At 40.6% G+C, this 27204-nt stretch overlaps 4 protein-coding genes across 5 annotated transcripts in view; 1 reads left to right on the plus strand and 3 right to left on the minus strand.

Moving 5' to 3' along the window:
• The window catches only part of tacc2 (transforming, acidic coiled-coil containing protein 2), a 53707-nt gene extending 43708 nt beyond the window's left edge, over positions 1 to 9999 (minus strand). The window contains exons 1-2 of the mRNA XM_079559697.1: positions 9646 to 9999; positions 1008 to 1246 (exon numbers count right to left, since the gene is read on the minus strand). Coding sequence (XP_079415823.1) covers positions 1008 to 1246; positions 9646 to 9756 — 350 coding nt within the window. The 5' untranslated portion in view covers positions 9757 to 9999. The remainder of the gene's footprint in view (positions 1 to 1007; positions 1247 to 9645) is intronic.
• Positions 10000 to 11201: 1202 nt separating this feature from the next.
• Positions 11202 to 13406, minus strand: nsmce4a (NSE4 homolog A, SMC5-SMC6 complex component). Its single transcript, XM_079560264.1, has 10 exons — positions 13192 to 13406; positions 13028 to 13108; positions 12814 to 12944; positions 12548 to 12693; positions 12355 to 12454; positions 11935 to 12025; positions 11763 to 11857; positions 11643 to 11691; positions 11425 to 11507; positions 11202 to 11342 (listed from the first exon to the last, which is right to left on the minus strand). Exons 1-10 carry the CDS (start codon positions 13382 to 13384, stop codon positions 11277 to 11279), a joined length of 1035 nt encoding a protein of 344 aa, XP_079416390.1. The 5' UTR covers positions 13385 to 13406; the 3' UTR covers positions 11202 to 11276.
• Positions 13407 to 15436: 2030 nt separating this feature from the next.
• Positions 15437 to 17443, plus strand: LOC306965659 (coiled-coil domain-containing protein 185). Its single transcript, XM_079560179.1, has one exon. The coding sequence runs from the start codon at positions 15631 to 15633 to the stop codon at positions 17332 to 17334; it is 1704 nt and encodes a 567-aa protein (XP_079416305.1). The 5' UTR covers positions 15437 to 15630; the 3' UTR covers positions 17335 to 17443.
• A 1585-nt stretch (positions 17444 to 19028) lies between these two features.
• LOC306965233 (zinc transporter ZIP9) lies at positions 19029 to 26497 on the minus strand. 2 transcript variants are annotated; one of them, XM_079559496.1, is made up of 7 exons: positions 26213 to 26497; positions 25032 to 25143; positions 23933 to 24097; positions 22469 to 22537; positions 21748 to 21833; positions 19750 to 19884; positions 19029 to 19673 (listed from the first exon to the last, which is right to left on the minus strand). In XM_079559496.1, the coding sequence occupies exons 1-7, from the start codon at positions 26306 to 26308 to the stop codon at positions 19413 to 19415; spliced, it is 924 nt and encodes a 307-aa protein (XP_079415622.1). In that variant the 5' UTR covers positions 26309 to 26497; the 3' UTR covers positions 19029 to 19412. The 2 variants fall into 2 exon arrangements, with proteins under 2 accessions (XP_079415622.1, XP_079415623.1); XM_079559497.1 differs by lacking the exon at positions 19750 to 19884.
• Between the last annotated feature and the right edge of the window lie 707 nt (positions 26498 to 27204).

Genomic DNA, 27204 nt, shown 5'->3' on the forward strand with positions numbered 1-27204 from the left:
GAGACATAAAAGTTCAGCCATTTCATTGTAGTTAACATAATCCTTCAAATGCCCACTGAAAACCTATTTAATGCTTTAATGACTGAATAAGAATACATTTTCAGATACATGCTGTTCACTTAAGGGCAACTAAACGCCACACTTTGCTGGTATGTTGTTTCATTTGACAGCACATAAACCAGTCCAGGGCACACATCAGTCAGAAGTAGTTCACCCAAGCATAAAGAGACAGCCACACCTCAAACCTATTTTAAACACAACACTTCAGTGGAAGCTAAAAGCAATTACTTTCTCTAATGGTTTTCTTCACTCCATGCTTCTCCTCTCTTTAATAAGCTCTGCTTCAGAGCACACTGCACCACAGGCATCATTCCCAGGCACTGAGTACCTCGTATCAACAACCACCATCAGCTGAGGGGCCTCCATGTGATGCTGCAGACCCACCAGCAGGGGGCTCACCCGCTCACATGGGCTCAGGCCTGAACTAGGCTGGTTTCTAAAGGCAAATGTCCAGAACACAGAAACAGAAAACACTATCTGACATAATATGTTTGCCAATATTATTATGGCGTCAACATGTGTGACAATATGACCGTATTTTGAAGGTAACATATGCAATGTTTGAGTTCTTAAAGAATGTGAAAAAAAACCTCTATTCTCTTGTCTGTGAAACTAACTTAAAGTAAAACTGTTAACTCTATACAATAATGAACACCTCAACCTTTTTTTTGGCATGTTGCTTGCATAGTCACTGTAGTGTATAGTCCAATATAGTTTCCACTGAAATTCTAATTTCCTCCTTCTATTCCCTGCAGTCATTTAAGAACCAGTCCTTCTGCTTTTTTATTTATTTTAGCCTTACTAAGAAAATACACTGATATAGTACCCTTATATCCACTGGGATGTGTGTTCAGTATGAAGAGGGCCTCAGGACTTCCTCATGTAGACATCAGCTCCACAGTCTGTGACACTCATGTATTGCATCTGTGTGGTGGTGTAACCCTCACCCCAGTGATGACTCCCAGATGTTGAGCTCGCTGCTGAAGTCGAGACTGGGCAGCAGGTCGTGAGGAAACTCCAGCTCCTCTCTGTCCTCCAGAGAGTCCCCGGGCAAGCTTCTCTGCTCCTCTACCCCGGACACCACCGCGATGTCCGGCAGCAATGACTGGGACAGGGACAGGCTCTGCTGGCTGGACGACGCTCCTCGCAGCAGCGGCTTGTTGTCCCTCTTGGATGTGTCTTCAGCCTGTGGGACAGACACACTGATATGAGCTACACCTGCCGGAGCTCAGCACATGGCGGACGAGTGTGGACTTTGACAAGTGCGAGCCTGTCATAAGCAAACACTGAACACCCACAGTTTAGTGCTTTAAGCCAAACGGAATCAACGAGATGCTCCACCCGAGTGTTTAACACTTCTGCAGAGTTTGTTTAGTCACAGACAGGTCATTGACAATAGCATGACACACTCTAAATAGTTAAAAACAGGATACAATAATTACATGCATGCATTTGCTATGACTGTACTAGATTTTGATTTTGCAATGCAGTTTAAATGTCAACTTTACAACTGTAATCTTTCACAATGAACTCCCCATAAAAGTGAAGACCCATTGCATCTGTAAACAGGATAAAGGATAACTAACAACAACTAGAGCGTCAATCGATAATTATTGCACACAATTATAAAAGTAAAATGTCACGCTGTAATTGACCCACCAGCCTGTGATTGATAGCCGACTGGAATGCCAACTCTAATGCTATGTGCAGTGAGAAGCAGCTGAGATACGTTCATTCATTATTTATGCAGCAGACAGCGCGGCAGCACAAAATCCTAACACTGGTTCAGCTCTAACTTTACTCTCCACAGTTAAGGTGAAATAAAACTGTGGTAGAAGTCAGCGTGACAAAAGTGGCTCTGGTTTGACCTCCATAAAGCATCACTAACTCGCACTGCAAAATTGAGCAAAGGGGATCCTCTGAGCTCACCTCCGCCACAATATGGACCTTTGTGCCTCAGAACAACAGGATCTGTGTCGTCCCTCCCACACAACGCTTTCACATAAATGGGCCAAAACCTGTAAAACTTTAATCCTTGTATAACAAAGCTTCATGAGCATTGCATAATCAGATGTAAAACAAAACATACTAAATGCAGGTTGGACTTAGCCTCACATGTTTTTGACTCAGAAGCCTGGGTTTCCTGTTTCCTGTCAGTGCTCACCTTGTCATTATGACCAGCTACTGTTTAAAATGACACTTTGCAGAAATGTAAAGCCTTCGCACCTGGTTTGTTGCAGCGTGCACCTTTTGTTTGTATTATGCAAGACTGGTTATACATTTGCCTAATCGTAAAAGTACATCCCAGGTCTGTTACTCATTTACCGAAAGCAGAAAGCGCACTGACGTTGCCTGGAGACGTGTCCGATAATAAGCACTACGGTCCATTGAGAAGATGCATGTTATGAACTCAGGCAGCGTAACTTAGGTGTAAACACTAGCAGCAAGTCATTTTATGCAGTACTTTTACATAAATATCATACTTCGGATTGAAACAAGCGGACACAAGTTGATTTGAAAAAGAAAATTGAAAGTATAGAGTATGAAGAAGGTCCTGTTTATTTATAAAGCATATTTAAATCCACAACCACTGCTAAGCAAAGCATAGATAAGACCACTAATGACAATAAATATACTGTGCTGTGAGAGTGCCTTTACTACTGCAACTACTACAGCCACTACAACTATTCCTACTATGCCAACCACTCATCACAGCCCGTGTATCTACAACCTGTCTTAAATAAATGGTACAAGAAGGACATTACAGTCTTACTACAACTGCTTAACAACTTGCTATAACAGTAAAATGCAGGTTCCTTACGCTGTACATTAGACTGGCACAGTATCTCAGCTGCACTTACCCGGCAGAACTCCTGAAGGTGACTCTACAGTGCGGTCCTATGCCTCAGAGCCACTGCGGGTCCGCGTGAGTGTTTTGAAAGGGGGTAGACGATGACACCAACACCATGCTGAAACAACACATGCTGCTGACGCTCCCTCCTGCTCTCCAACTGACTCAGCTAACTTCCTCCACCCTCTTATCTCCGTCCTGCCCGATCTCTCCTGCTTTCTTCTCCTCCCCGCTTAAATTTCCATGAGGTCTGTTTCCTCCAGAAGTGTGCCGAGTGGAGAAACACTACCCTAGCAGAGGCTGACCCAAACAGGCTGGCCGGGAGGGTAATATTGTGACGCCTTTTTCTCCACCCCCTGCACTCTTCGGCTCTTTCAATGCCCTCTTCAGTGTAGTGTGTCCCCCTCCCTCCTCCTTCCTTCTGCAGACCGGAGAAGCTGCAGATGTAGGACTGCAGATTTAGGACCCTTGTTTTATTCTGAAACACTGTTTGTCATCTATCTGCAATTTGGAAAATCATGAGAAATTACTGAATCCTTAGTTCAATAACATGCAATATAATTTTATTTCTTTCCATGTTAGAAATATGAATAATATTGTTCAAGATAACTTCTTGTATAATGTTATTGATATTTATAGTGTCATTACAACTTTTGTTTGACAAGTTTTCTTTCACATAGGCCTGTTCGATTTAATTTCATTCTTTAATTTCTATTTTAAACTATTTTAAACATTTTTCACACCAAGGACCAACTTATTAAAATATTTGACTTTCCATCTACCACCAGGCCTAGGTCAAGATCAAATCAGGACTAAACTTTGTCTTTAAATCGACATAAATTGGACTAAATAATGTCTGAAGTGTGTAGGCATATTGAATTGGATCGTCATGTTTACATACTGTATATTCCTGGTTGCACTATATGACTTCAGTATATTTTGTCTACCTTGTACCTTCTGTGCCATTGCCTGAAATAAATTAAGAAATTAATGAAATGAAAATCATCTGTTACCAAATTACCACAAGTGATAGACGTACCACAGTTATTATGTCATTTCAAATGTATTTACTGGCTTTGGTTTGTATGTATTTTGATAATTATTATTTTTTTGGTTAATGAAGGTCAGGGATTAGCTTGCTACCTGATACTATCCCCGTCCTAGAGCAAAATAAGTTTATTCAATAAACAAAAAGCTAAGGGCCCTAAATCTGCTGTCGTGGACCTGCAGTGTGCTCCAGACTGCACTCCTTCTTTCCTTGAGTGCTTTCCTGTTTACATCCTCAGTCTCCTCCCTCCCTGGTTGCATTGTGTGGCTGTGAATTAACTGACAGTGCCTCTGCAGGTGAATGATGGGAAATAGGCCAAGGGTCTAAAGCAGCACTGACCCCCAGAGGGAAGATCAGGTTTCACTCCGCATAGGCTTTTGTTACATCATGGTCACGCACACAAACAGCGACCTCTGCATTGCTTATAAAGCCTATAACTCTGACTGCTTTGTTCTACTGTTTGACACTGTGACCGTCTGTGACACTGAACTTGACATGAAACATAAGAAGAAGAAGAAGAATGTCTCTCACTAACATACGTATGAGCAAATAGACCTCTTTTGCGCATCAAGCTTCGAAGAGGGTGATTATAATTTTGCCAATAATTCCTTTTTTGTCTTTGTAAATGTGAATTTTATTTGTTGTTTAGTGGGGGGAAAAAACCTTCCTAGATACAAAATAATGTTTTAATTTTTTTTATCACATAAAGCTTAAGTTGCGTCGCTTAAGGACATGTTTGTGGAGTAAACTTAAAGTGGGTGCTTTTGGAGGCTCCTGGGGCCAATTCTGGTTTCTGATTGGATGAGACACAGACAGATATTTATGAAATTTTCAATGTACAAAACACGACATACCCTAACTATAAAAGAAAAGTAGGTTTCCATGCTGCAGTAAAATATTAGATTATATGCTAATAAAAATATGCATATTTTATCCACATGCACTGCAAAAAGAAATTAACTAGATCCGTATAAACATCTCAATTTGAGCATAATAATCCAAATTTTTGTTGTTTTGACTAGTTAAGAAGTTCTTGGGCATTTGTCCTAGATTATTTCACTTGTTCTGAGATGTTTCGTCCTTATTTCAAGTAATTTTCTTTGCCAATGGGGTAAGAAAATTGGTCTTTTCTCATTGGCAATTTACTCTCTTATTTCAAGTGAGATTTACCCTAGAACTGGTCTGAAATGTCCTCAAACAACTTGGTCCGATCAGGAAAAGTGTCTAAATGAGTGAAAACTGCTCAAAACACGATACATTTCCTCAATTCAAGTCATTTAAGCAAATGCTTGATATTTACTTTTTGTAGTGTGATCTGATGACCCCCCCAATTTGTCTTGTGACCCCCAGGTTGAGAACCACTGATCTAGGCTATAGTATAAAATAGTTGATAAATTAATTTCTGACTGTAAAAAACAAAATATATAAAAATATATTTCTAGTGAGGTCTCCACTTGTGACAAGAAAATAAAGACATACAAGGCTGTATCTACCACCAACCACACATGAAGTCATACTTGGCGAAACCCAACCCACATTGCAAAGCTAAAAACAAGCCTCTTACATCCTGGCTGGGACACACACAGCAAACACACAGTCTGTACCTCCAAGGAGCGATTTTCCTCAGGTGGAAACAGAACAACACTCTCAGGGGCGCCCTCTTCTGGCTGAAATCAGGAAATGACAGTCATCAACCTGCAACATCTACAATGCCTTGTTTGTAACCGTGCACGCGATCAACAACGCACAGGAGAACAGTGTAGTAATTCATCATCACACACACACGCAGACATGTCACATACCACACAGCCTTAATAGATCATAAGGCAATATTTAAGTAAATCCTATTAAGATAATCCTAAATACCTTGGAAAAAAACAGTCACATGGCAGACCTGTTGAGCAGTTGCATGGCGTGCTGTGAGAAAAATAATAACACACGGCTAGGCTAAGCTAACAGGTTGCTAACAACGATCCTAGCAACCCTTGACATGCAAAGTTAGCCAAATCAGCACAAATACTCAGCAGGAGTGGAAATACATTTACAACTGCAAAAAAAATATATGTACCCAACTTTCTAAACAAAGCTAAACGACATGCGAGCAGTTGAAACAGTTACATGTGAGTCAATGTTAAAAAATCATGATGCTGTTTTGCGTTAATTTACTCATCTAACGGTGCTACTTTTGTTTAGTTCTTACCAGAGCCTCCTCGGCAGCGCTGTTTTCATTGCCCATGACTGTGACTCTACACCTGCCCCAGTGCACAGTGCTCTCCTCAGATCAGCTGTTCTCCACTGCAGATACACTGAGGGACCACACGTGCAGCCATCTGGGCCCGGGACAGGTCCAGCACTGAGTGAGTGAACAGTCAGACTCAAACTCAGTGGGATTAAACGGGTCTAGGGGGAATGGTATTAGAGAGACCTCCCTCTGAAGCCAAATAGGAGTATATACTAGGTTAGTCTATAGGGGCTACTTAAGCCTATTGTGAATTCTTTTAAGCCTAATGTCTCTGTGCAATTTATTATTATTTCTAAATACCTGCCTGAAGCTGTGTGTTTTCAGCAGAGATACAGTTAGTAATCCAATCTGTCTCCGTCTGCAGAACTCATAACACTTTCACCTCCCCTGTTAAGGTTTTGAGGGTTGATTTTTATGGTCCTGACAGCTTCATTCAACTCGTTCTGACAATCCATTTCAGCCCTCAAATTACCCCCACTACAAAGGATTTCTAAAATTTCACCAGCATATCTATTTCCAGCATCAATTTCATTCGATTCAACGCGTACGATGATGATGAATGATTTCATGGTATAAGAAGATTAAACCATTCCTAAAGAGGAAAAAGAGCTGGGTCGGATCTAAAAAAAAATTAAATTTAGCATTTCTTTATTATGAATGAATTATGAATGTTATGAGATGGTCAAAAGACTAGGGCCAAAATGACTGGGACATTTCCAGTGATTATTGCTTCATTATAGACTAACAAATCTTTACTTTCTTCACTATCAGTCCTCAGTCAGCACAATTCATACACTTACGTATTTCCTTTCTCCCTCTACAAAACACTAAAACTAAAAAAGCCATACCGCCTTTGCTCTGCCCTATCCCGTCAGACTTTGGAAGCTAAGCAGGGAAGGGCCTGGTTGGTATTTGGATGGGAGACTGATTGGAAACACCAGGAAGCCTGGGCGAATGTAGTGAGTGAGGGAGTGAGTGGGTGGTTGGTGGGGGTCGGAGGGGCCGATGGCGCAGACTGGTTGCCTCGCTTCTGTCCAGGGCAGCTGTGGCTACAATAGTAATTTACCACCACCAAGAATGGAATGAATATGCAATGTAAAGCGTCTTTGAGTGTCCAGAAAAGCGCCATATAAAACCGATGCATTATTATTATATTACATATGCTGCGCACCATGATCTTTTCCTTATTTTATGAAACAAATCCTTTGCTACAATCATTTCCCAATGTAGGCAGGACCCACTTTCACTTTTACTTTGGCATTTCATTTGCATTGCTCATAGGACCTCAGGGGATTCATGAGTTTAGTTTAGTCGGAAATCACTGACCTGGATATAGCTGCAGACATATAAATAGAAAAATCTGTCCGGTCTCTCTTTGTTAGATGTTATTCCAGTCTTTTGCACAATTACGCATTAAACAATATCCAAATGCCCACTTTATGTATTACTTTTTTTTAGCTGCATTTGCTACATGGTCATTTCTTGTATCTTCACATGCCTTGGTCTTAGGTCATGCTGTGTCCTGTTCTGTCCACTGGCTATTTGTGTGAATGGGGTGTAATTTCAGTCCCCTCAGTCTGGACGCATGTGCACTTTTACTGGCTGCAGTGTTTACCTGGGATTTTGGCAGCAACATTGATACTTTAGCTAAGCATGTCTCATCACCTCATCTTAGCCTCTCCATCACTGTAGATAAGTAAAGTTTTTATTTTCTGTACTGACCCACTTGACTCAAACATTCTAATATCTACCAAATGTCTTCTAGTATTTCATTATAAACAGCGAATGTTTAATTAGTGGCTTCATAGGAAATGGTGCATGTTTTCATAGTGCTTTATATTACAACAAAAACATAACAATTCCCCCATTGTATGTGTGCAATATCTCAATTACCCCAAAATGCACCAACCATAACATTATCTTAAACTTCTTATCTTGTTTTGATTTGTTATATTCAATCACGTCTTTCTTACTTCTTATCAAGATAGTGTATTTTCAAAAGACTTTCCCAAACACTCTTTTCAAACTACTCACCAAAGCTCTCCACAGACACAACAGGAGCAATCTTTTTATCCAGTGTTTTCCCGTTCAAAACAAGCTCAGCTGTTTCTGCGCTGTCTTTCGAAGTGCCCAAGGTTCTTCCTGGGGCTATTTTCGAAGTGCACACAGTGAGTGAGAGGAAAAGGACACGGGGCTGAAGGGGTGGCGAGGTGGCAAAGTGGTGGGCATGGGACAGGAGGAAACATATTTGAGTGTACAGAACTGGAGCTCGGGAGGCCATGTTTGCTTGACGCAGCAAGTGGGGGAGTTGTGGGGGGTCAGACAGTCAGCTGAAGCGAACACTCTGGCAACACTGTAAACAAATAGGCAAACTAGATGAGGTGAGAGGCCAGTTCAAACCATGAGCAAGCCCTGGGAATGTTTTCATGCAAAGCTGAGTTAAGTTCCGGGCTTTTCCTACAGCTATGGCTATGCCCAAGGAGTCTCCAGACACAATGACAACACTGCCAAACTCAGCAACAAAAATAACAACAGTAGCATCAAGTCTACACAACACACTGAACTCTAAAATGCTGCAGCAGAATGGAAAGAAGAAAACTGGTAGAGACAAAGTGTACTTGTCCGCAGAGGGGACTCAACAGGATCATGTTTACACTTTCACATAGACTGACTGACACATGCTTAGAGCGTGGGCTGCAGATCATTAACAATTAAATATAAATGTGTTTCTCAAACTGTGGTACAGGTCCCACTGGTGGTACGTGGGCAGCTTCGGGTGATGCTCACACTCCTCTGCAGTCCTATAGTCTTTGTTTAAGTTAGAGGTAATTTTACATATTCATTTGTCCTCTTTTGAGGGTGTCACTGAGCTAATTTAGCCATGAGTCCTATTTTAGATCGGCTTTTGCTCTAGACCTGGTAGCACAGGTTTTGTCCTGGTATAGTCCTGCATAGATCAGGTTCAAATCGGGTGGTTTGTTCTTAGGCGGTACTCGGTGTTAAAAGTTTGAGAACCACTGATTAATATACTAATCAACACAGGCAAGTTATCAATTAAAACCTTAGAGAATTACTGCGATGTCATCTTTACCAGTGTTACCACCACTTAAGCATTTTTCCATTCACATTATGTAGCATGAAACCGGATTACAATACTATTCACAGAAGTATAGTCATTTGGATTTTGCCTGATCTTTTCATGCACTGTCACCACATTTTCCCATTTTTGTTTTTGTTTCTTTACACATATCCATCTAATTCTTGTGGTAACCATTTCTGACTCCTCCTTTCCCGTCACTGTGCACAGCTCCTGCTCCCACAGCTGACACCACCCCTCCTCCAACATGAGAGTGCACCTTCCCTCTGTCACTGCCTCAGCTCAGCATCTCTCAGCTTAACGCATTGATTAACACGCATAACACACAGCGCCCCTGCCTTATTTACCTTTCTGTTTGCAATTCCAATGCAGCTGCCCATCTTGTATTCCATGTCCTCCTCGGGTGAAGTGACTCGGGCGCTACACGGCTTGCACAGAACCTTCCGGCAGAACTGCATCCTTACCGATCGCACAGCACAGCATCACCGAGACGGGCAAGATCTATGCAACAGTGAGCGCCTCTGTGTCTCTATCATTGACTAATCTCGCCCTCAAAGCACCACTGACATAGATTTGTCAAGCCATTGTTAAATAAAGTCTACACAGCGGCAGCCTACTCAGATAAGTGTGAGAAATGCGGCTCGTCTTGGCCAGCCAGCCTCATGTGCAGCCTCACATCACTGCATGGGTGAGCACACGCAAGCACCGCTTTGGAGGGAAAACCGCGTAGAGGGAGAGAGGAGAGAGGGAAGCAGGAGCGAGCAGCATCAGTAGTGTCGGCCTGTTTCTTTAAAAACTAGGAAGCGAATGGAATTATCCTACATCATAATCACGGGGAGGAAAAAGCAGTACATTATATTCTATGTCATAAAAATGATTGTCACATCATCCTTGATATGTTGATGAACTTCCGCACCAAAATGTGATCAGGTGAATTCAGCTGACATGATGCTAGTACCATTGTCTTGAGTGTAACCCACTTAACCCAAAATTAACAGAAAAGAACAGTGCACCTGAGCCCTAAACCTTCTATTCAGTGTTGCAAAATAGAATTAACAAGCTCAGACTCACAAAACTATTAATTGACATGCCCATCATGTGTAGACACATGTAGACACATACAGTATAACGGGACTATCACACAGACATTTTAGAACTCAGACACAACACAGGATACACTTAAATTAAATAAAGTATACCTGAAATGTCTTTATTTCTTCTAAACAAAGGAAGGGAAAGGTTATCCCAAACTGGACTTCTTACTATAAGACCAAAAATCAAAACCGCTGCCCTAGACAGGGGAGGCAGCAGAGCCCACCTGCCACTCACTGGATTGGTCGACTCCGCTATTTTTTTTTTCAAGTTTAGGGATTCAGAAATTAGCCCTGTATGAAAACAAGTACTCACACAGCAACAAAGGAAGCTTAGCTTTTATTACAGAACCCACTCACTGTGGTATTTTTGTGTCAAAAGATCCAGTGTTGCATTAATATATTTTTTCACCAAGATGTTGTATGATCATGGGAGTGTGACCACTGCACAAAGTGGCAAGTTTTTCATTTGAGAAGGCAGTGTATATGCACAAATAAGAAAACATTTTCAAGGAATATGATATTAGAGGCTAAATACTTAAATGAGATTAATGAATTTTATCGTATATTTCTATGAATGATGTGGTCAACCCTTCGATGCCCCCAGAGGTTAACTAAAAGTTATAGCTACTGTATGTTTTACTATTACCCCATGCAATGTAAAGCATCTTTGACTGTCCAGAAAAGCGCTATCTAAAACCAATGCATTATTGTTATATAAAAACAACAAAGTTTTTTAAAATAATTTTATTGAAAGTTTTAAACCAGTAAATAAAAGCATTTATGTAACAAATATAAACTCAGTTATGAGGCAGTGGCAATGGCACATCTTTCTTACACATATTAAAAAGCAGTGTTGAGTTTGAACAAAAACTTGCATTTGTCCATCACTCATTCTGTGTGTTCAAAGGTTGGATCATTGTGTCTCTAATTTCGAAAGCATCAATGAGCACCTACAAGGGAATAAATGACAAGTATTTCAAGGTAATGAAAATAATGTGAACATCTATTTTATCACAAATAAAACTGACTTACCCTCCATGTTTTCATGCTTATAGAGGTTACACACTGGTGACGACTGGTTGTTGCTGCACCCTCCATCTCTTCTTCCACAGGAGCTATATTCAAGTGAGTGAAAGTGAGTTTAGTTAAAACAAAAATAGAAGGGTATTATGACAGGCTACATGAATTACAAAAGTCATCTCTATATAAACTAGTGAGTGTAATAGTCAAATAAACAGAAAAAAACTCACCTATACATGGCAATTTGTCATCATCTAGATACATTCGCGCCAAACCATCCTGAGAAACAGGAGACGATTAAAACAACTGCATGTCAGATTCTATTAATTAAAATCCAAACAGGACCTTACCCTGATTAAAAATGACGCATGAAACATGTTTTCTACAGTTCTGGAAAATGAGTTTGGGTCAATGACAAACTCGTAATATGATATTGGCGTTGATGCTGCAAAAACAAACATAAGTCACATTAGAATCTGTATTATAATTTGTTAGTATGTTGCGTTGCAGTGGCTCACTCACGATCATCTTGGTAATAACTCTTTAGGTATCCAAGGATCCTCTCCACTTCTTTCTCTGTTGCTTCTTGATGAGATTCTTCCATTTTCTTTAGCTACAAGCACAATATTAAAGTGTTGTAAGGTATTCTCTTGCAAAGTTGCAGTCACCACTGAGATTTTTATTGATCAAACACTTCATGTGTGTATTTTTTATTTATTTATTTTAATGTATTCTATTATTTTGGTTGTATAACTAAACATAACTAGACAAAATGAAATGAAACACATCTAAAGCCATTCAGGGGGTGTATTTTTGAAAGTATAACAAACAAGCAATTGTGTGTGTGTAAGTTAGCTCTCAGTGTTGAACATAGAAAATGTTTTCATAGAGTAGTCATCTTTAATTCAGTTTTGATACATACCAATAAGAAAGTGCATTTACCTGAGTTGGCATAATTCTTTTTTCTTCTTTGTTTGTTGCTTTCCTTTGCCTCTCAATTTTTTGTTTTGGTGGAGGAGGCTCTGCATGAAATGAACCCATCCTGGTAAGAGAGAAAAGAGCATTTCCTATTCATGAGTATGGTAGGGGTCACCAGTGTAGTCAGTCACTAATAGTGTAGTTAGTCACTACTCACATGTAGTGGAAAGTAGGGGCAGTTCTAAAGCAGCACTCTGCTCTGCGAGCCACTCTGTCCCACGCATCATTGGGCAGGTATCCTTCTTCTCCATTCTCCTCTTCATTGTCACCATTCTCTAACCGGTTTAGACCCATAAAGGATAACTAACAGGAGACACCAGAGGATGCTGGTTTTAATAGTGTGGGTAATACAGCTTATCTTAATATACAATGTTATTACCCAACCACACATTATTTTATTTTATCATTTTAAGCAATACTCACAAGGTGCACAGCAAAAGCAGCAGGATTAAAAGAACTGCCCTCTGCAAACAACTGACTGGCTTTCTCTTTCCCAAGGTCAGTGGCAACAACGAGAAGCTGTGCATCTAGAGCTGCCTCCCTGGGCTGCCGTACTGTGAAGAGACAAAATATTATGTATGTATTCTCCCTACTGTCAGCACATTTTCATACAAAAATTAACAACTTTGTTACATACCATCTTTAAAAAGTTTGTTTGCTTCTTCTAAAACCTCTGTGAGCTTGTTGTTGGAGGGGCTTAGCATGTCTTCTCTATTTTCTGAGAAGCAAGCGTGAGGATATTAGAAATTAGGATAGTTGTGGGTGATTCCAAAGTATAATCCGAGTTAAAGAGTCACTCACGTTGCACTGAGTTGATTAGATCTCTATACTTGCTCCGTATTTCCCTCCTGGTGGCTGGGTCGTTGTCATCGTCCTGCAGGCTTCCAGAACCAAAGCCATCATGGTCTCCCTCACTGTTGCGATCTCCTCTCCTGCGGACAGTGGAGCCATTGTGCCGGCTGGTGTCCTCACCAGCTCCTTTCGATTTTCTCATGGTTGGAGTGTGATTTCACTGGTTTAAAGTGCATATGACACATTAGACACAATGTTTGCTCAAACATAGTTAACACAATTATATTAAGATTTTGCTAAAGATTGTAAGGCAAGGGAAGTTTATTTGTAGAGCACAATTCATGCACAAGGCAAATTTAAAGTGCTTCATAGTTACATAAAATTACAAGAAAACAGATAAAATCATTTAAAAACATCAACATAACATTTATCAATTACAGTAAAAGGCAAGAGTGCAGATAAAATACTTTCAGTCATATGCATGGACACAAAGAACTGATTTGAACATTGTCAGAGTTGAGGCCTGTCTCACATCCTCGTGGAGACTGTTCCAGATTTTAGCTGTGCTAACCGTGTTTATTATTGACTCTAGGAACCACCCCTCCCTGAGGTTCTCAGGGCCCGAGATGGTTCATATGGCTGTAACATGTCAGAGATGTACTTCGGCGCTAAACCATGAAAAGACTTGTACACAAGCAGAGCTGTTTTAAATTCTATTCTCTGAGTGACAGGAAGCCAGTCCAGAGACCGGAGCACTGGACTAATATGGTCGTATTTTGGTTCTCGTCAGGACTCGAGCAGCAGCGTTCTGGATGTACGGCAGCTGTCTGACAGCTCGTTTAGAGAGGCCAGTGAGCAGACGTTACAGTAGTCTAACCTGCTGGAGACAAAAGCATGGATAAGTCTCTCCAAGTCTGGTTTTGACACTATTCCTCTGATCTTAGCTTTTTTTTTCCAGATGGTAAAAAGCTGCTGATGTTATTGCTTTGATGTTGCTGTTTAAGTTCTGAGTCCATGATCACTCCTAGATTTCAAACCTGATTTTTTGGTTTTAGAGAGAGAGAGACCCAGCTTTCTTGAGAAGAAATTACTCATATCAAAACAAGCATTTCAATATAACCCTATTACCTATGTAGCTACAATCTAACAATGGGAACTAACTAACTTAATGTTGGGGAAAACAATAACTATGAGTCGTAAGTGTAGTAAGTAGTAGAAGTATTAGGAAAGTATAGATAGCGTCACGGACCATCAACAAAGGGTTAATTGAATTGTATAACAGCAACTGTAAACAAACAATACACAATCCCACTGGCACATTTCTGCTGGACTCAGGAGAGGAAGTTGTGTGTACATGCTAGCTACCACAACAACGTTAGCTGCGCTAGACTTCAGAGACTTCTTTGAATATCTTCTTGTAACGGACACACTTTAAGCAACCGGATAATTTCTTCATTAACATCCCATTTGAAAGTATTTATACCTAAACTACTTTTGCACCAACACTGTCAAATAAGAAAGTTTACCTCTCGATGGAGTTTGATCAAGAGGCGCGCGCTGGGATGGCAACGGTCGTCGTCGTCTTTTTGTGTTGTGTTTCAACGCTGCTTCCTTTGTAGCAAAAAGTACATTCCTGTTACAATTAATTTTAACGATACATTCAAACTATTAAAAAATATAGGTATGTATTTCTATATTTGGTGCGTTGACTACACAAAACTAGTATCCTGCAGAAACAAGCGGAAGTACATCCGCATCTGGCAGATATGTTTTAGCAGGGGAGATCATCACTGATAGTAAAAGCATAATACAAATATTTTACCCATCCCATAAACACTAGCTGTAATATAAACTGGCTCTTTATGATATGTTGTAGTCTTTTATTTTATCTTATTTTTTTCTTATCTATAACTGTGAAAGAATATGTTTTCCCCGGCTGCTTGAGGAATCTAATCTCCCTTAAAAAATTATATCTGTTTCCGTTTAGGTCTGAAAGATGAACACTAGATGGCGCTGTAACCCACATTTGTATTAGTGAAAGTCCGTCCGTTTGCCGTTACTATGGGAACCTAAAGTGTCCAGCATGTCCCAGACCTGTCATTTACAGCTGCAACTTATGGACTTCACATTAATTTGCGAGGCTACAACAGGAAAAGTGGAGCAGAGAGCCACGGTAATTTACCAGAATACCCTCATACATAAATAACTTTACTGCACATATATTACAATGCATTGATCCTATGAGACTAACTAAATATTGCATCTGTAGGAGAGTTGTTTCTTCGCCCGTGGACACACATTTGCTACGAGGACTGCAACGGGGCCTTTAAATGGCGATTATAAATAACACCCAGGTAATCCTTTCCTGACCTGACCACGCTGCGCCATGGAGGCAGGAGACGGACAGTGAAATCAAATTGGATTTGAACGGTACGCGATTTTGCAGATATGGGAGAAATTAACAGCACCACATCTCCTCTGCTTCACTTGGACTTGAACAACTTTGAGTCTGCGGAAGCCCAAAGGAGTCGCTATGTTTTGACAAGTCCTCGCTCGCTGGAGTCGTGCGAGCGCCTCGGTATTAAACCCGTAGAGCTCCTAATAAAATCTCTGAACCAAATGAAGAGAGAGCGGCGCGACGTGCCCTTTGAGGTCGTAAAAGTTATGCACGAGATGTATGAGATGGAAAGAAAGAGGCTTTTGCGTATGTGCCGCGCAGAGAGGGAGAGACTGGTCCAGGGGTGCAATGGACGCGGCAGGTGGACTGGAGGTCAAAAAACGCCTGAAGTTGGACCCGGGCTTTCAAGAACTCAAAAGGCATCTAATAATGAGTCATATGAATCTCCTGTGGCATATGCAGATTTGTGTTCCAGACAGAAATCCGGGATGACCAACAAAGAACCAGACAGAAGCACCCTCAGCAGCATCAGCCTGGGAGACCTCAGGCAGTCCCCAGCCACAGAGAGGAAGCTGGAGAAAATCACCATGGACATCAATAGGGAAATGCATGTGACAGTGTCTGATGTGGACCGTAAGATTGCTGCATTGATGCTGGTGAGGCACGACAAAGAGCAAAGCAGGCTGGAGCAAAGCTACAAGGAGGACCAGGATAGAGAAGAAGCTCGAAAGAAAGTGGACATGGAAAGGATGGAGTTAGAGAGAAAGCGGCTAAGGGAGCTGAAGGTGAGCATGGAGCGCTGGCACGAGGAGCTAGAGGTTAGGAAACGACTTAGGAACAAGCTGGAAAAGCAAAAATTGGCTCAGCTCCAGCAAGAGGCGCTTTTACATGAAGACAAATGGAACCAGTTGAAATGTGAGGTTGAGGAGCAAAGAAAGGAGAAGCTGAGGGCTGCAGTGAAAGAGGCAGAGGAGAGAAAACGCAACCAGGAAAGGCTTTTAAGAGGCAAGGAGGAGGAGGATAAGAAAGTGCTAGAACAGGAGAGGCTTCTGTCTGTGGAGAGAGAGCAAAGAGCAAAGATGAACAAGGCCCTGCAGGAGTTGAAGGAGAGGAGACGGCTACAGGAGGAGAACAGACAGGAGCTTTTGAGACATGTGCTGATCAAGCAGAGGATCGAGCAGCAAGAGGAAGAGGAAAAAGTGCTGAAGAGACAAGAAATAGAGAGAAAGATGGAGAAGTGTAGTAAGAAATATGCCGATGTTGTAGAGGCACGTTTAAGGGAGCTCAAGGAAAGGGTAGCCCAAGAAGAGGAGCAGATTCACAGGGCAAAGCTGAGGGCCAAGCTGCAGAGCACAGAGCTGCTGATGCACAAACGGGTTTTGCATGACTTGAGCCAGTGCAGGATGGAGAAAGCGGCACAAGATGCCTCACACTTGAACAAGAGTAAAGCTACGGAGGTAAAGCAGAGGAACAGCCAGAGGGAGAAGTGCCACCAGCAGCTGCGAGAGAGGAGGGAGGCACAGGAGGCGGCGATGAGGAAGATGAGGGAGAGTTGTGTGTTGATGAAGGAACGGAGGAGAGAGCGGCTCCAGAGACAGAGGGAGCAGATACAGGAGGAGGCGAACAGACTGGCCCGCGCCTCGTTTCATCTCAGAGACAGAGTCAGACAGCACACCAGCACCCACACCTTTGATCAGATGGTAAAAGAGGCTCAACTCTACGATGCTATGACCCAGATGAAACTGCAGCATTAACCATTCATTTTGTTGCACTAGATCAGGGGTTCCCAAACTTTTCGGGCCCCCAAAATCACCAGACCAACAACTCGGAACCTCCTACTGTAATTAGTAGCTTATTTGTAATAAGTTCGGGGGAACATTTGAAAAATCTGGTTTGTTTTGATAGCAAGTTATTATGTGGCTTGATTTCATTAGGATATACTTTCATTAAAAAATACATCAAATCAACTGTTATGAATAGAAAAACTATTCTATTGAAAACTCTTGTGACCTCAGTGTCTCATGACCTCAGAGGGGTCCTGACCCCCACTTTGAGAACCTCTGCTCTAGACAGTTATAAAAGGGATCTTGCATCAAATGAGAACACAATTGAATATGAATAATTTTATGAGGCCGTGCCACAAAGAAAAGCTGGAACGAATAGAACTCAAAAGGAGAAAAAACAGTATTTGCTCTGAGGAACTGGCTGCTGGATGTATACTTTCACACGATACTTGTACTAGTCCATCTATATATTGTTTAAGATATCATTTGAAATGGCAACAGCTGAAAGTTTTCTGCCTCAATTATGGTGCCTGAAAATATATATTTTGCAGTAAGTTTCTTATCTAAAGATTGCAGTTTGAAGTAAGTTCGTATAGTTTGTGGAAATAAATTATGGGTGTGAGATAAGACGAATAAAAAAAATCTCGCAGTTCTTTTTCTTTTTCCTTATTTAGATTTTAAAAAATGTATTCATATTTTGTAATAGCAAAACAAATGTTGTGTTTGCCTTTTAGCCAAGACCAGTGCGACGCGACACACACACGCACACACACACACGGAGATCCTGTTCATAGTCCATCCCATTCCTAATCTTAAATTCAACATTCATCCCACCCTTTATTACAACACTGGAGTGCTGCACTATGGGACTTGTTCACTGACACTGTTCAGATCAAAAGACAGGTAAAAAGTAAACATGAATACATACTGTTAGAAACCTACAATATGCTTCTTACCTTTTATCACTTCCCTCGTAGCCGTGACCTGATCCATGATCTGAAAAGTTTGCCCGGTATCAACGTAAGTTAGTAGTTTTCCCTCTTTTTCAGACTCTATAAAGCTATGTAGACGGAGGTAGGGCAGCTGTGCAATTTTGGAAAGATATATTTCTGAAGTCTTTAATTAGCATAATGCGCTTTATGTGTTTAAAAAAAAACAAAGATCAGCCCACTGTGCACATTTTAAACATTAGTATTTTATATTTGACAAGACTGAAATCAGAACTGCTAAACTAAAGAGTTACGTGCATTAAAGAACATGCTTGATGCTTGTAGAGGTATAAAATGCAACATTAGCACATTTAGTAAAATAATAGCTTTGTGTGACAATTGCAAACATTCACACTACAAATTGGTTTGTGACTCATTGTGCAGCCCTTTATGAGTCATAACTTCTATGAGGGCAAAAGAGGACAGACTTTTAAAGTTAGCTACAGTGTTCTCTTATCTCAGAACATTTTTATTACAGCGCTACCATTGTTCATATGCAAAGCGTTCCTAGTGTTTGACTAAATGACAGTTAAAAAAAGAGTGAGGTGAGTTGTATCATAATAGCCATCCATTTCATTTTAATTCACAATCATAGACTAGCCAAAGTAATCATTTTTTAAACAAACTTTTATTACAGTACCAGTTTATATAATTAAATAAATAAAATTACCTTCCTGTATTGCACGGAAAGCTGTAACTTTAAACCATTATTCAAGTATTTGGTATCACCTCGTTCACGTATATAAGGGAAGCTTATGGGTACCTCTGGCCTAGTTTTAATTGTGTAGTGTAGGACATCGGATGTATCAGGTTATTGCCAGTTCCCCCATAACTTATCACGTAACTTCAGTGTGACGTCTGCTGGGTCTCACGGGAGCAGCTGTCTTTTGTCATCCACGGTGAGAAATATTTTGGCACCAAATCAAAGCATTTTGTCTCAGTGACACGGCCTGAAACTCTAAACTTTGGATGACAGCTTCTCCTTTCGAGCACGTGATTTCAGTAACAAAAGGTGGTCCCCTTTGTGAAATGTCTTTCCAGGGAACTACATCACTCTGTTCAGTCGTCATCCAGGCCTAGTGCAAGTATAACAGGAAGTCCCAGCCCAAAAACGAGGGTGAGACTTTCTAGGAGTCCCATGAAACGCTGTTGATGCACGTGACCTTCAGGATTAGGCTGAAGAGTGTCTGCCTCGCCTGCACTGCTCCTGCTGCTGATCTCTGGAAGGACATGCACTGTAGCGACATAAAGAAACGTCCCGCCCGAGAAGAGCATCCCGATGCCAGTGGCGCTGTTTTGGGTCACAGAGGAGCCGCCAGACTGTAAACAGACACAAATCATGCCCTGTTACTGTGCTACTTAATAGAATATACAGTGAACGATGTGAAATTCTTACAGCGTGCAAAATGAAGTAAGTGGCGATAGCAACAATAGGAGCAGCAGCAGAGAAAGCAAGTAAATGCCCCTGTATGTACTTCTTCTCTAAACCTGTGTGCATCAGATATGACACCAGACCAAAAGAAGCAGGAGCCTGCAAAACAAAGAAAATGATGTAGTTTCATGCATTTAAAAAACAGTGATCTAAAGCTAAACAACCGTATTTCTAAAATTCTGGCTCGGTCCCACACTCCAGTGTAACGATGGAAATCAGTCCCAAGAATTCATTATCGAGCACTGTACCAACCAAATACAGCAAAATAACAGCAAATTAAATATGTAGATGGAAACAAAACAATACAATACAATATAATACACAAACAGTGGTATTGTTAAATTGTTTTATTCTCACCACTATCAGACTGTACAATCGAACTTCAAGTTTTTCATGTGCAATCGCGTTTCCAGCTACAATATCACTTTTATGGTGACTTTATCATAATCTTCCACCAAGCCTGACTCCGTAACTATACATATTCCTTTCAGAGCAGTGTTTTTGCTTTAAATTTGTAAAAAAAAATAAAAAAAAATAAAAATAATAATGCATCAGTTTTAACCCCTTAACTCCCACCTGAACCGAGCACATTTTCTCCAGGCTTTACCCCAATCCAAAAGCTTCTGGAAAAAAGGTGTGAAAATAGCGACAGAACTGAGACGAAAACAATGATGGAAATGTGACAAAAAAAGTGAGAAAACAATGACAATAAATGTGACAAAAAATGTGACAAAAAATGACAACAAAATGACAAAAAATGGACAAAAAAATGACAAAAAAATGACACAAAAATGACAAAAAAGTTACAAAAATGAGTTAAATACCCCCCCCCCAAAAAAAGATGGAAAAAAATCTGATGATGTGAGGAAAAAGATCCATTTAGATGAGTTTTGTAGATCTTAGCTTTCAAATGAGGTGTTACACTGGCCTACAGGATTTGGGTAAAGCTGAACTGGAGAAAATGCTCTCGGTTCAGGCGGGAGTTAAGAGGTTAATATAGCGCTTTTCTGGACAGTCAAAGACGCTTTAGCAGTCTGCGCCATCAGCTCACTCACTCACTCACTCACTCACTCACTCACTCACTCACTCACTCACTCACTCACTCACTCACTCACTCACTCACTCACTCACTCACTCACTCACTCACTCACTCACTCACTCACTCACTCACTCACTCACTCACTCACTCACTCACTCACTCACTCACTCACTCACTCACTCACTCACTCACTCACTCACTCACTCACTCACTCACTCACTCACTCTTCCACACGGTCTCCCATCCAAGTACCGACCAGGCCCTTCCCTGCTTAGCTTCCAAGGTCTGACGGGATCGGACAGGGCAAAGGAGGTATGGCCACGAAAAAAAGGGCAGGTACAATATCTGCAATTTTGTTCTGCATTTACATCATTTTCATTCTAAACAGAACCGTCAGCGTTATGGACCGAGTGTCAAAGCAACAGTTTTTATAATTCAACGTTGACACCCATTTGGTTTCTGTTGCTGTGACATCATCTGCATACCCAAGAGTGGTTCTCAAACTTTCAACAATTGAACACAATTATGCCTAAAACTGTTATAAACTATGTCTAAACCAGAAAAAAACACCTAACTTAAAAGTATAAAGTGAATGGAAAAAGGTTTAAAATTGCAAATGACCCCAGTGCCACCTGCAGAAGCCCATTGAAATTGAGGTACTTTATACTGTAGGTTAATGTTCCTAACGGGCAGTAGCGAGTAATTAGATCTCACTGTTGCTTATTGTGCGGTATTTCTGCAAACTCCCAAAACACTATTGTGCATAAGTTCTGCAAGTCTACATTGCCCCGAGAAGGTAAAAAAAAAAAGAGAAAATCAATTGTTGTTGAATGTCGCTGGGCGGTGTATCTCACCTAAGGTTCACAGTTGCTGGAAAAGCAACAGAAATTTAACAAAAGAGTAATTTAATAATGTAATCTCACCTTGTGTAGAATTACAGCCAAAAATATGATGACTTGGACGGTTACTTTAGCTGTGGCCACTGCTGCGCCCAAAGCAAATCCATCCGCTGCGTGTGGGTAAAGAAAACGTTAAAAACAAAGTAAAGCAAAGCAATTAAGACGATACATGAAGTGGATGTGCTGAAATAGACAGTTTCTTAAACCCGTCAGAAACATTTTAAAGTCTGGAAGAGTTTACATCTCAATAGTTACCAGCCCTTTTTGACTTGTATCCTGTAAGCTTTGTGATTTTCATTTGTAAAACAGCAATAATTATGATTTTTTTATTTTTTTTATTGAATCAGGTTTTTTCAAGAGCAACCTGGTCAAAAGACAGTAGCACATAAAAATACAAAGCAAATGTATATATCACATTTTCTTATTTTAATTGTGACGTTCAAATAGTTTTAATCTGAACTATGTCCCCACTGCTACGTGCCCATGTACCCCCTAGGGTCCCCGTACCCCTGGTTGTGTAACACTGGCTTAGATAACCACCGGTTACAACACTAGTTTGTAAATTGCTATCACTGCTCTCATGTCGTCACTAACGAATACAAGCAGTGAAAAACATGTCATTAGTGTCTGTAATATGACGGCACAGAGGGATAATTATGAGCCGAGTCAAACAGTGATCCATATCAGTGGTTAGCGATGAATGTTTATAGTGAAGTTTTCCGTCGCAGTTCAAACACGTATTTACCTGCAGCGTGAATGGTTAGTCCCAGAGTGGCGGTGAGCCCTGTGCTGTTGGACAAACACGCTGTTTTGCCTGGAAGCACAGAACAAAATGAACATGTTTGTTGAGGTTATGCTGACGCGCTATAACATTAGTTGGAACCATCACTAAGCAACAAACTTTCCTGATGTAGTTGTGACAGTACAATTATTTAAAGGAGCCATGCCTGGGCCTTTTGTCCAGTGTGAAGAAAGATGATCAATATTTGGTTAAGATATTATTGTCTGCAGGCAGGAAAGCAATAACAAGAAGATGGCTTAAACCTGAGCCACCCAAGCCATACTCAGTGGATGGACATTGTGCAGGAAATATTCACCATGGAAAGAATTACCGTTATTTTAACATTGAAAGAAGCTGAATTTAAAGAAAAAACAATCTGAAATTTTTACTTTATCATGACAACTGGCTGCAGTCTTATGTTTAATTGTTCATTTTATTTTTACATTTTGTAAACATATGTAAAACTGAGATCATCATGTTATGTGTTATTCTGCAAAAACGATAAATACAAGAATAAAAAAAAAAAAAAAAGGAGCTATACCTGATTGTACAAATTTCAAATTGCTATTTTCTGGTCCAAACTCATCTCAAACTTTCCTAATGCATTTACAACATCAAAATTTGTCACAGGGACTGAGTTTAAACCAGGTTTCACAACTTTCAGGGAAAACTGTCACTTCACTGTGAAAAATGCCTACTAGCCTTACATTTAATGACTGTTTACAAGGCTTTAAAACCAGTGTTTTTTGGACAAATGTCTGCTTTTACCATATACTAAAGAACAAAACAAATTTTATTCCAATACAGAAAATTGAAAAAAATAAAGGATAGCTCCTTTAAGTCTAGAATTCAGCTCAGCAGTCATTTGAATTCCATTTGTAAATAATATTGTTTATCTATTTGTTAATTCAGTCTTAAGTGCAGTATATTGAGGGGATAAAAATGCAATGGGGTCTGTACTAAAATGCCGGTGTGAATAGGGGACAATGAATTATTCAAGAAACCAAAGACGTTTAATATTTGTTTAGCTTTTGCATGCCTAAAATTACTAAATTACTTGTAAATTAAATGTAGTTTGCCCTGTATGCAAATACATTTCGAATCAAATTCAATGACTGTTGTGCGTCAATACTTGACTGTCCTTGCCTTGTAATAGAAGAGTTTTTGTTCGTCCTACGTCTTTATTTATGATATTATAAGCTGATGAAAAGCCACTCTGCCATGTTCACAGGTACGATCAGACTGTTTTCTCCTAATGGATGAACGCTGTCACACTCCTCTCTGATTGTGTATGAAAGACGCAGGTGACATTGTATCAGTTTTGCATATTGGGCTGTAATAATAATAACACTAGTATGATTTAATTGTAAAGAACTTTCCAACAACTAAACTCTCTTCCCTTGGATAAGTAAATCAAATGGCCATCACCTCGTGTAGAGAAGTAGCTCCCGATCTGATCCACAGTGAACATTAGAAGAAAGCCGAACGTGAGCGCTGCTCCGATGATGAATTTGGACGAGGCGGCAGGGTTTGAGGACATTGTGTTGTTCGCCGTCTCATTGAGGTCAGAGGATGCTTTAACAGGGGTGGGGTCTGCAGAAAGAGAAGAGGGAGAGCGCTTTTCATCACATTAACATCACAGACAACAGACCAATGCTTTATACTGTTGACAAAGCAGGATTTACCTCCACTGCAGGTGTTGGTTGAGCAGGTTTACATACGGTTCATTTGATAGGAAAATTAGCGGTCTGTTAAAAGGGCTGGGCAATATACAGTTTCATGATTTTTTTTAGTCAACCTATGGGTTTTGCCACGTGAAATCAACAAAGGAAAATGGTTGCTGTGGAATTAAGTGCCTGCGCGACAATAGTCTCTGAGGATTTTATAGCTTGTTTTCGCTCCAGTGCATTCTTGAAAACAACACTTCCAAGCATATTGTTAATATATCAATTTTCTATTTCATACAATAATAAGAAACAATATATCCATATACTTTGTTTCGAAAACCGAGGGGACAAACTGTATTTTGGATCATCAGGAACATATTTTGTTTTTGAAGCTTTGGTGATGTAGCGACATATAACCTGGATTTTTGCACATTGTAATTTTCAAACAGTTCTTCAGAAGTGTGTCTAGCTTACTATTTGAATACAATGTTACAAAAGATGTTGTGGGAATGAAGTACCAAAGATTATATCAAAGTGATTGCTTTGAAGACATGCAAAATTGTAATAATGATTTTATCTTCCATGACAAGAAGAATAACAAAGAAATTAAAATACTATTAACTTGCTAAAATAAACCTTATAGGCCTATATATAAAAAACACTTAGACATATTCATTTTGTCAGTACCTTCCACCCCTAGTTGAACACCCTATCGTAACTATATTTTATACTGCATGAATCTTGCAGTCGTAGATTGAAAAAGACAAAGTCTGTGCTGTACTTGACAGTCAGAACGCCTTGATTACACATTGCACGGGCTGATTACGGTTGAACGATGATATGTGCAAGTTGTACTTTACCTCCACCCCTGAACGCCTCCTCCAGCAGATCCACTCCCTCGGGGATGGTGATGGCCAGAGCGGTCCCACACAGCAGCCCTGCCCCCAGGATGGAGATAAACTTCAGGCTCCTCTGAGGAAAAACACATGACCACATTCAGCTGATAACAAGTATTCAGGTCTAAAGCATTTGCAAACAAGTTCAGTCTTGGTTTGGCTTACTGCATGTTCTGCTCTTTTGAGTTTGATTAAGTCTCCTACAGGACTGTAAACATGGCTCACCTTATGCATCTATTGGTATCCTGGTTTAGCCAATGTATTCCTCAAACTTTGCATACACATCACCTCCTCATACAACACTTGATCTTTCAAGAAACACTAGGTCTTGAGAAATCAGGACTAAACAAAGTCTGAAAATGGTTTTAAAGACAAAAATCAATGAAATGCAAAATTGAATGCATTACACAAGCATGAATGGGATCATCTGTAACCTCCTACCACCCGCCTAAAACAAATGCATTCTGTCCTCTTTTGGCTGTGTAACACCTCATTTGAAAGCTAAGACCCACAAAACTGATCTTTTTCCTCGCGTTGTTGCTGTGTTGTGTCACCTTTTGTATGTTTTTTCTTTCTTTCTTTTTTTTCATTTTTGTCACATTTTTGTCACATTTTTGTTGAATTTTTGTTACATTTTTGTCACATTTTTGTTGAATTTTTGTCACATTTTTGTTGAATTTTTGTCACATTTTTGTTGCGTTTCCATCCTTGCTTTCTTCTTATTTTTTGTGGCTATTTTGGTGTTTTTTCCCCAAGAAGCTTTTTGATTAGGGTAAAGCCAAACTGGAGAAAATGGGATCCGTTCAGGTGGGAGTTAAGAGGTTAATAAAAATGCCTCAAATTAGATGTAGTTCTTTTCTCAATTAAGTCTTGATGTCCTTTTTCCCCTGGTCGTTCACTTTGACATAGTATTGTCAAAGTGACCATACTATGTCAGAGTCTAAATTCTGTTAAAGTCAGGATTTAGACTTATGTAAGTTAATAGCAGGTTTGCAAAGTGCCATTTTGGAGTGGCCTCAAAAGTTCGGCTACTTTGTCTGCAAAACTTGTGCAACAGCAGCAAACACAGAGCAGCAGCAACAATGCCACTCATCTAACGGTGCTCGCTGTCGGCTGGCGCGTGCCAAAAAAGAATGTGCTCTTACCTGAGAAAGACTGAACAACAGTGGGATGAATCCAAGGAAAAAGCAACCTAAAAACATCGCCACAGAAATTAAAGTTATGGTTAGCCCTCCGTCCATCGCGATGCGCCGCCTTGGTCAACTCCACGGACAGTGAGGCGTTACATTGTACAACCACACAGAGCTGATGCGTAAAATACTGCTGTCCCAAAGAGACGCAGTGTCACGTCTGTTTCGCGGGAGAGGAGACATGAGAGTTTTTCAGACTTAACACGTCGCATACCGCTCCAGCTGCTGCTGCTGCTCACCCCCTCTCTGCTCTCCCCTCCCTTGCAACACCCAGCGTCCGGCGAGGAGAACTGCACCGCCGTCCCAGTAGACCAATAATGGATAGCTGCAGACCCGGAGCAGAGTATTGGTGGGTAGAGTATTGAAGAGTGACGTTACTTCATGATCATTTTACCCACGTTGAAGTAAAAATAATAGCCCAAATAGTTACACAAGTAAGAAGAAAAGGAGGTAGAAATAGTTACTTGTTGATGTAGGACCAACAAAGGAGAAATGAAAATCCTAAGGCGAGACACAGCAGGTGAATATGGATTTTGTATTTATTTAAAGGGGCTAGATGCAAGTTAGCCATTTTATACTCATTACTGCCATCTCAGGTCATACGTGTAACTGCACCTTCTGTATTAAAGACGGGGTATTATGCTTTTTTCAATCACATAGCACCAGTCTATATCACACTACAATGATGACGAAACCTTCTGTTGGTCTGTAAATGCAGTAAATTAAAATAACTGCCTTGTATAAAATGGCTCTCTCAAAATGGCTGTAGTGAATGTCTTGAAATAGGCCTCTGTCTCTTTAAGAACCTCTGACCCTTTCAGACACGCCCCCTCCACACGCTGTCTGTGGCATCAGTGGGGAGGGGGTTCTGCTGAGGAGCAGTGGTTGGTTACTCGGCTGGTGACGAAAGCTCGGAGGCGTCTCCAGGAGGTGGGGGCGTTCCTAGG

The sequence above is a fragment of the Gobius niger genome (genome assembly GCF_951799975.1).
Source record: "Gobius niger genome assembly, chromosome: 7".
Classification (NCBI taxonomy): domain Eukaryota; kingdom Metazoa; phylum Chordata; class Actinopteri; order Gobiiformes; family Gobiidae; genus Gobius; species Gobius niger.

Bases quoted from the DNA above. Each gene is read 5' to 3' on its own strand.
- nsmce4a (XM_079560264.1), bottom strand. From the start codon at position 13,384: ATGAGAAAATCGAAAGGAGCTGGTGAGGACACCAGCCGGCACAATGGC. The intron at 13,109-13,191 runs GTGAGTGACTCT...CTTGCTTCTCAG, and splicing joins TCTAATCAACTCAGTGCAAC to AAAATAGAGAAGACATGCTA. The intron at 12,455-12,547 runs GTGAGTAGTGAC...CTCTCTTACCAG, and splicing joins GCCCCTACTTTCCACTACAT to GATGGGTTCATTTCATGCAG.
- LOC306965659 (XM_079560179.1), top strand. From the start codon at position 15,631: ATGGGAGAAATTAACAGCACCACATCTCCTCTGCTTCACTTGGACTTG.
- LOC306965233 (XM_079559496.1), bottom strand. From the start codon at position 26,308: ATGGACGGAGGGCTAACCATAACTTTAATTTCTGTGGCGATGTTTTTA. The intron at 21,834-22,468 runs GTAAATACGTGT...ACCCACACGCAG, and splicing joins ACTAACCATTCACGCTGCAG to CGGATGGATTTGCTTTGGGC. The intron at 19,885-21,747 runs GTGAGATTACAT...TTTGTTTTGCAG, and splicing joins TGGCTGTAATTCTACACAAG to GCTCCTGCTTCTTTTGGTCT.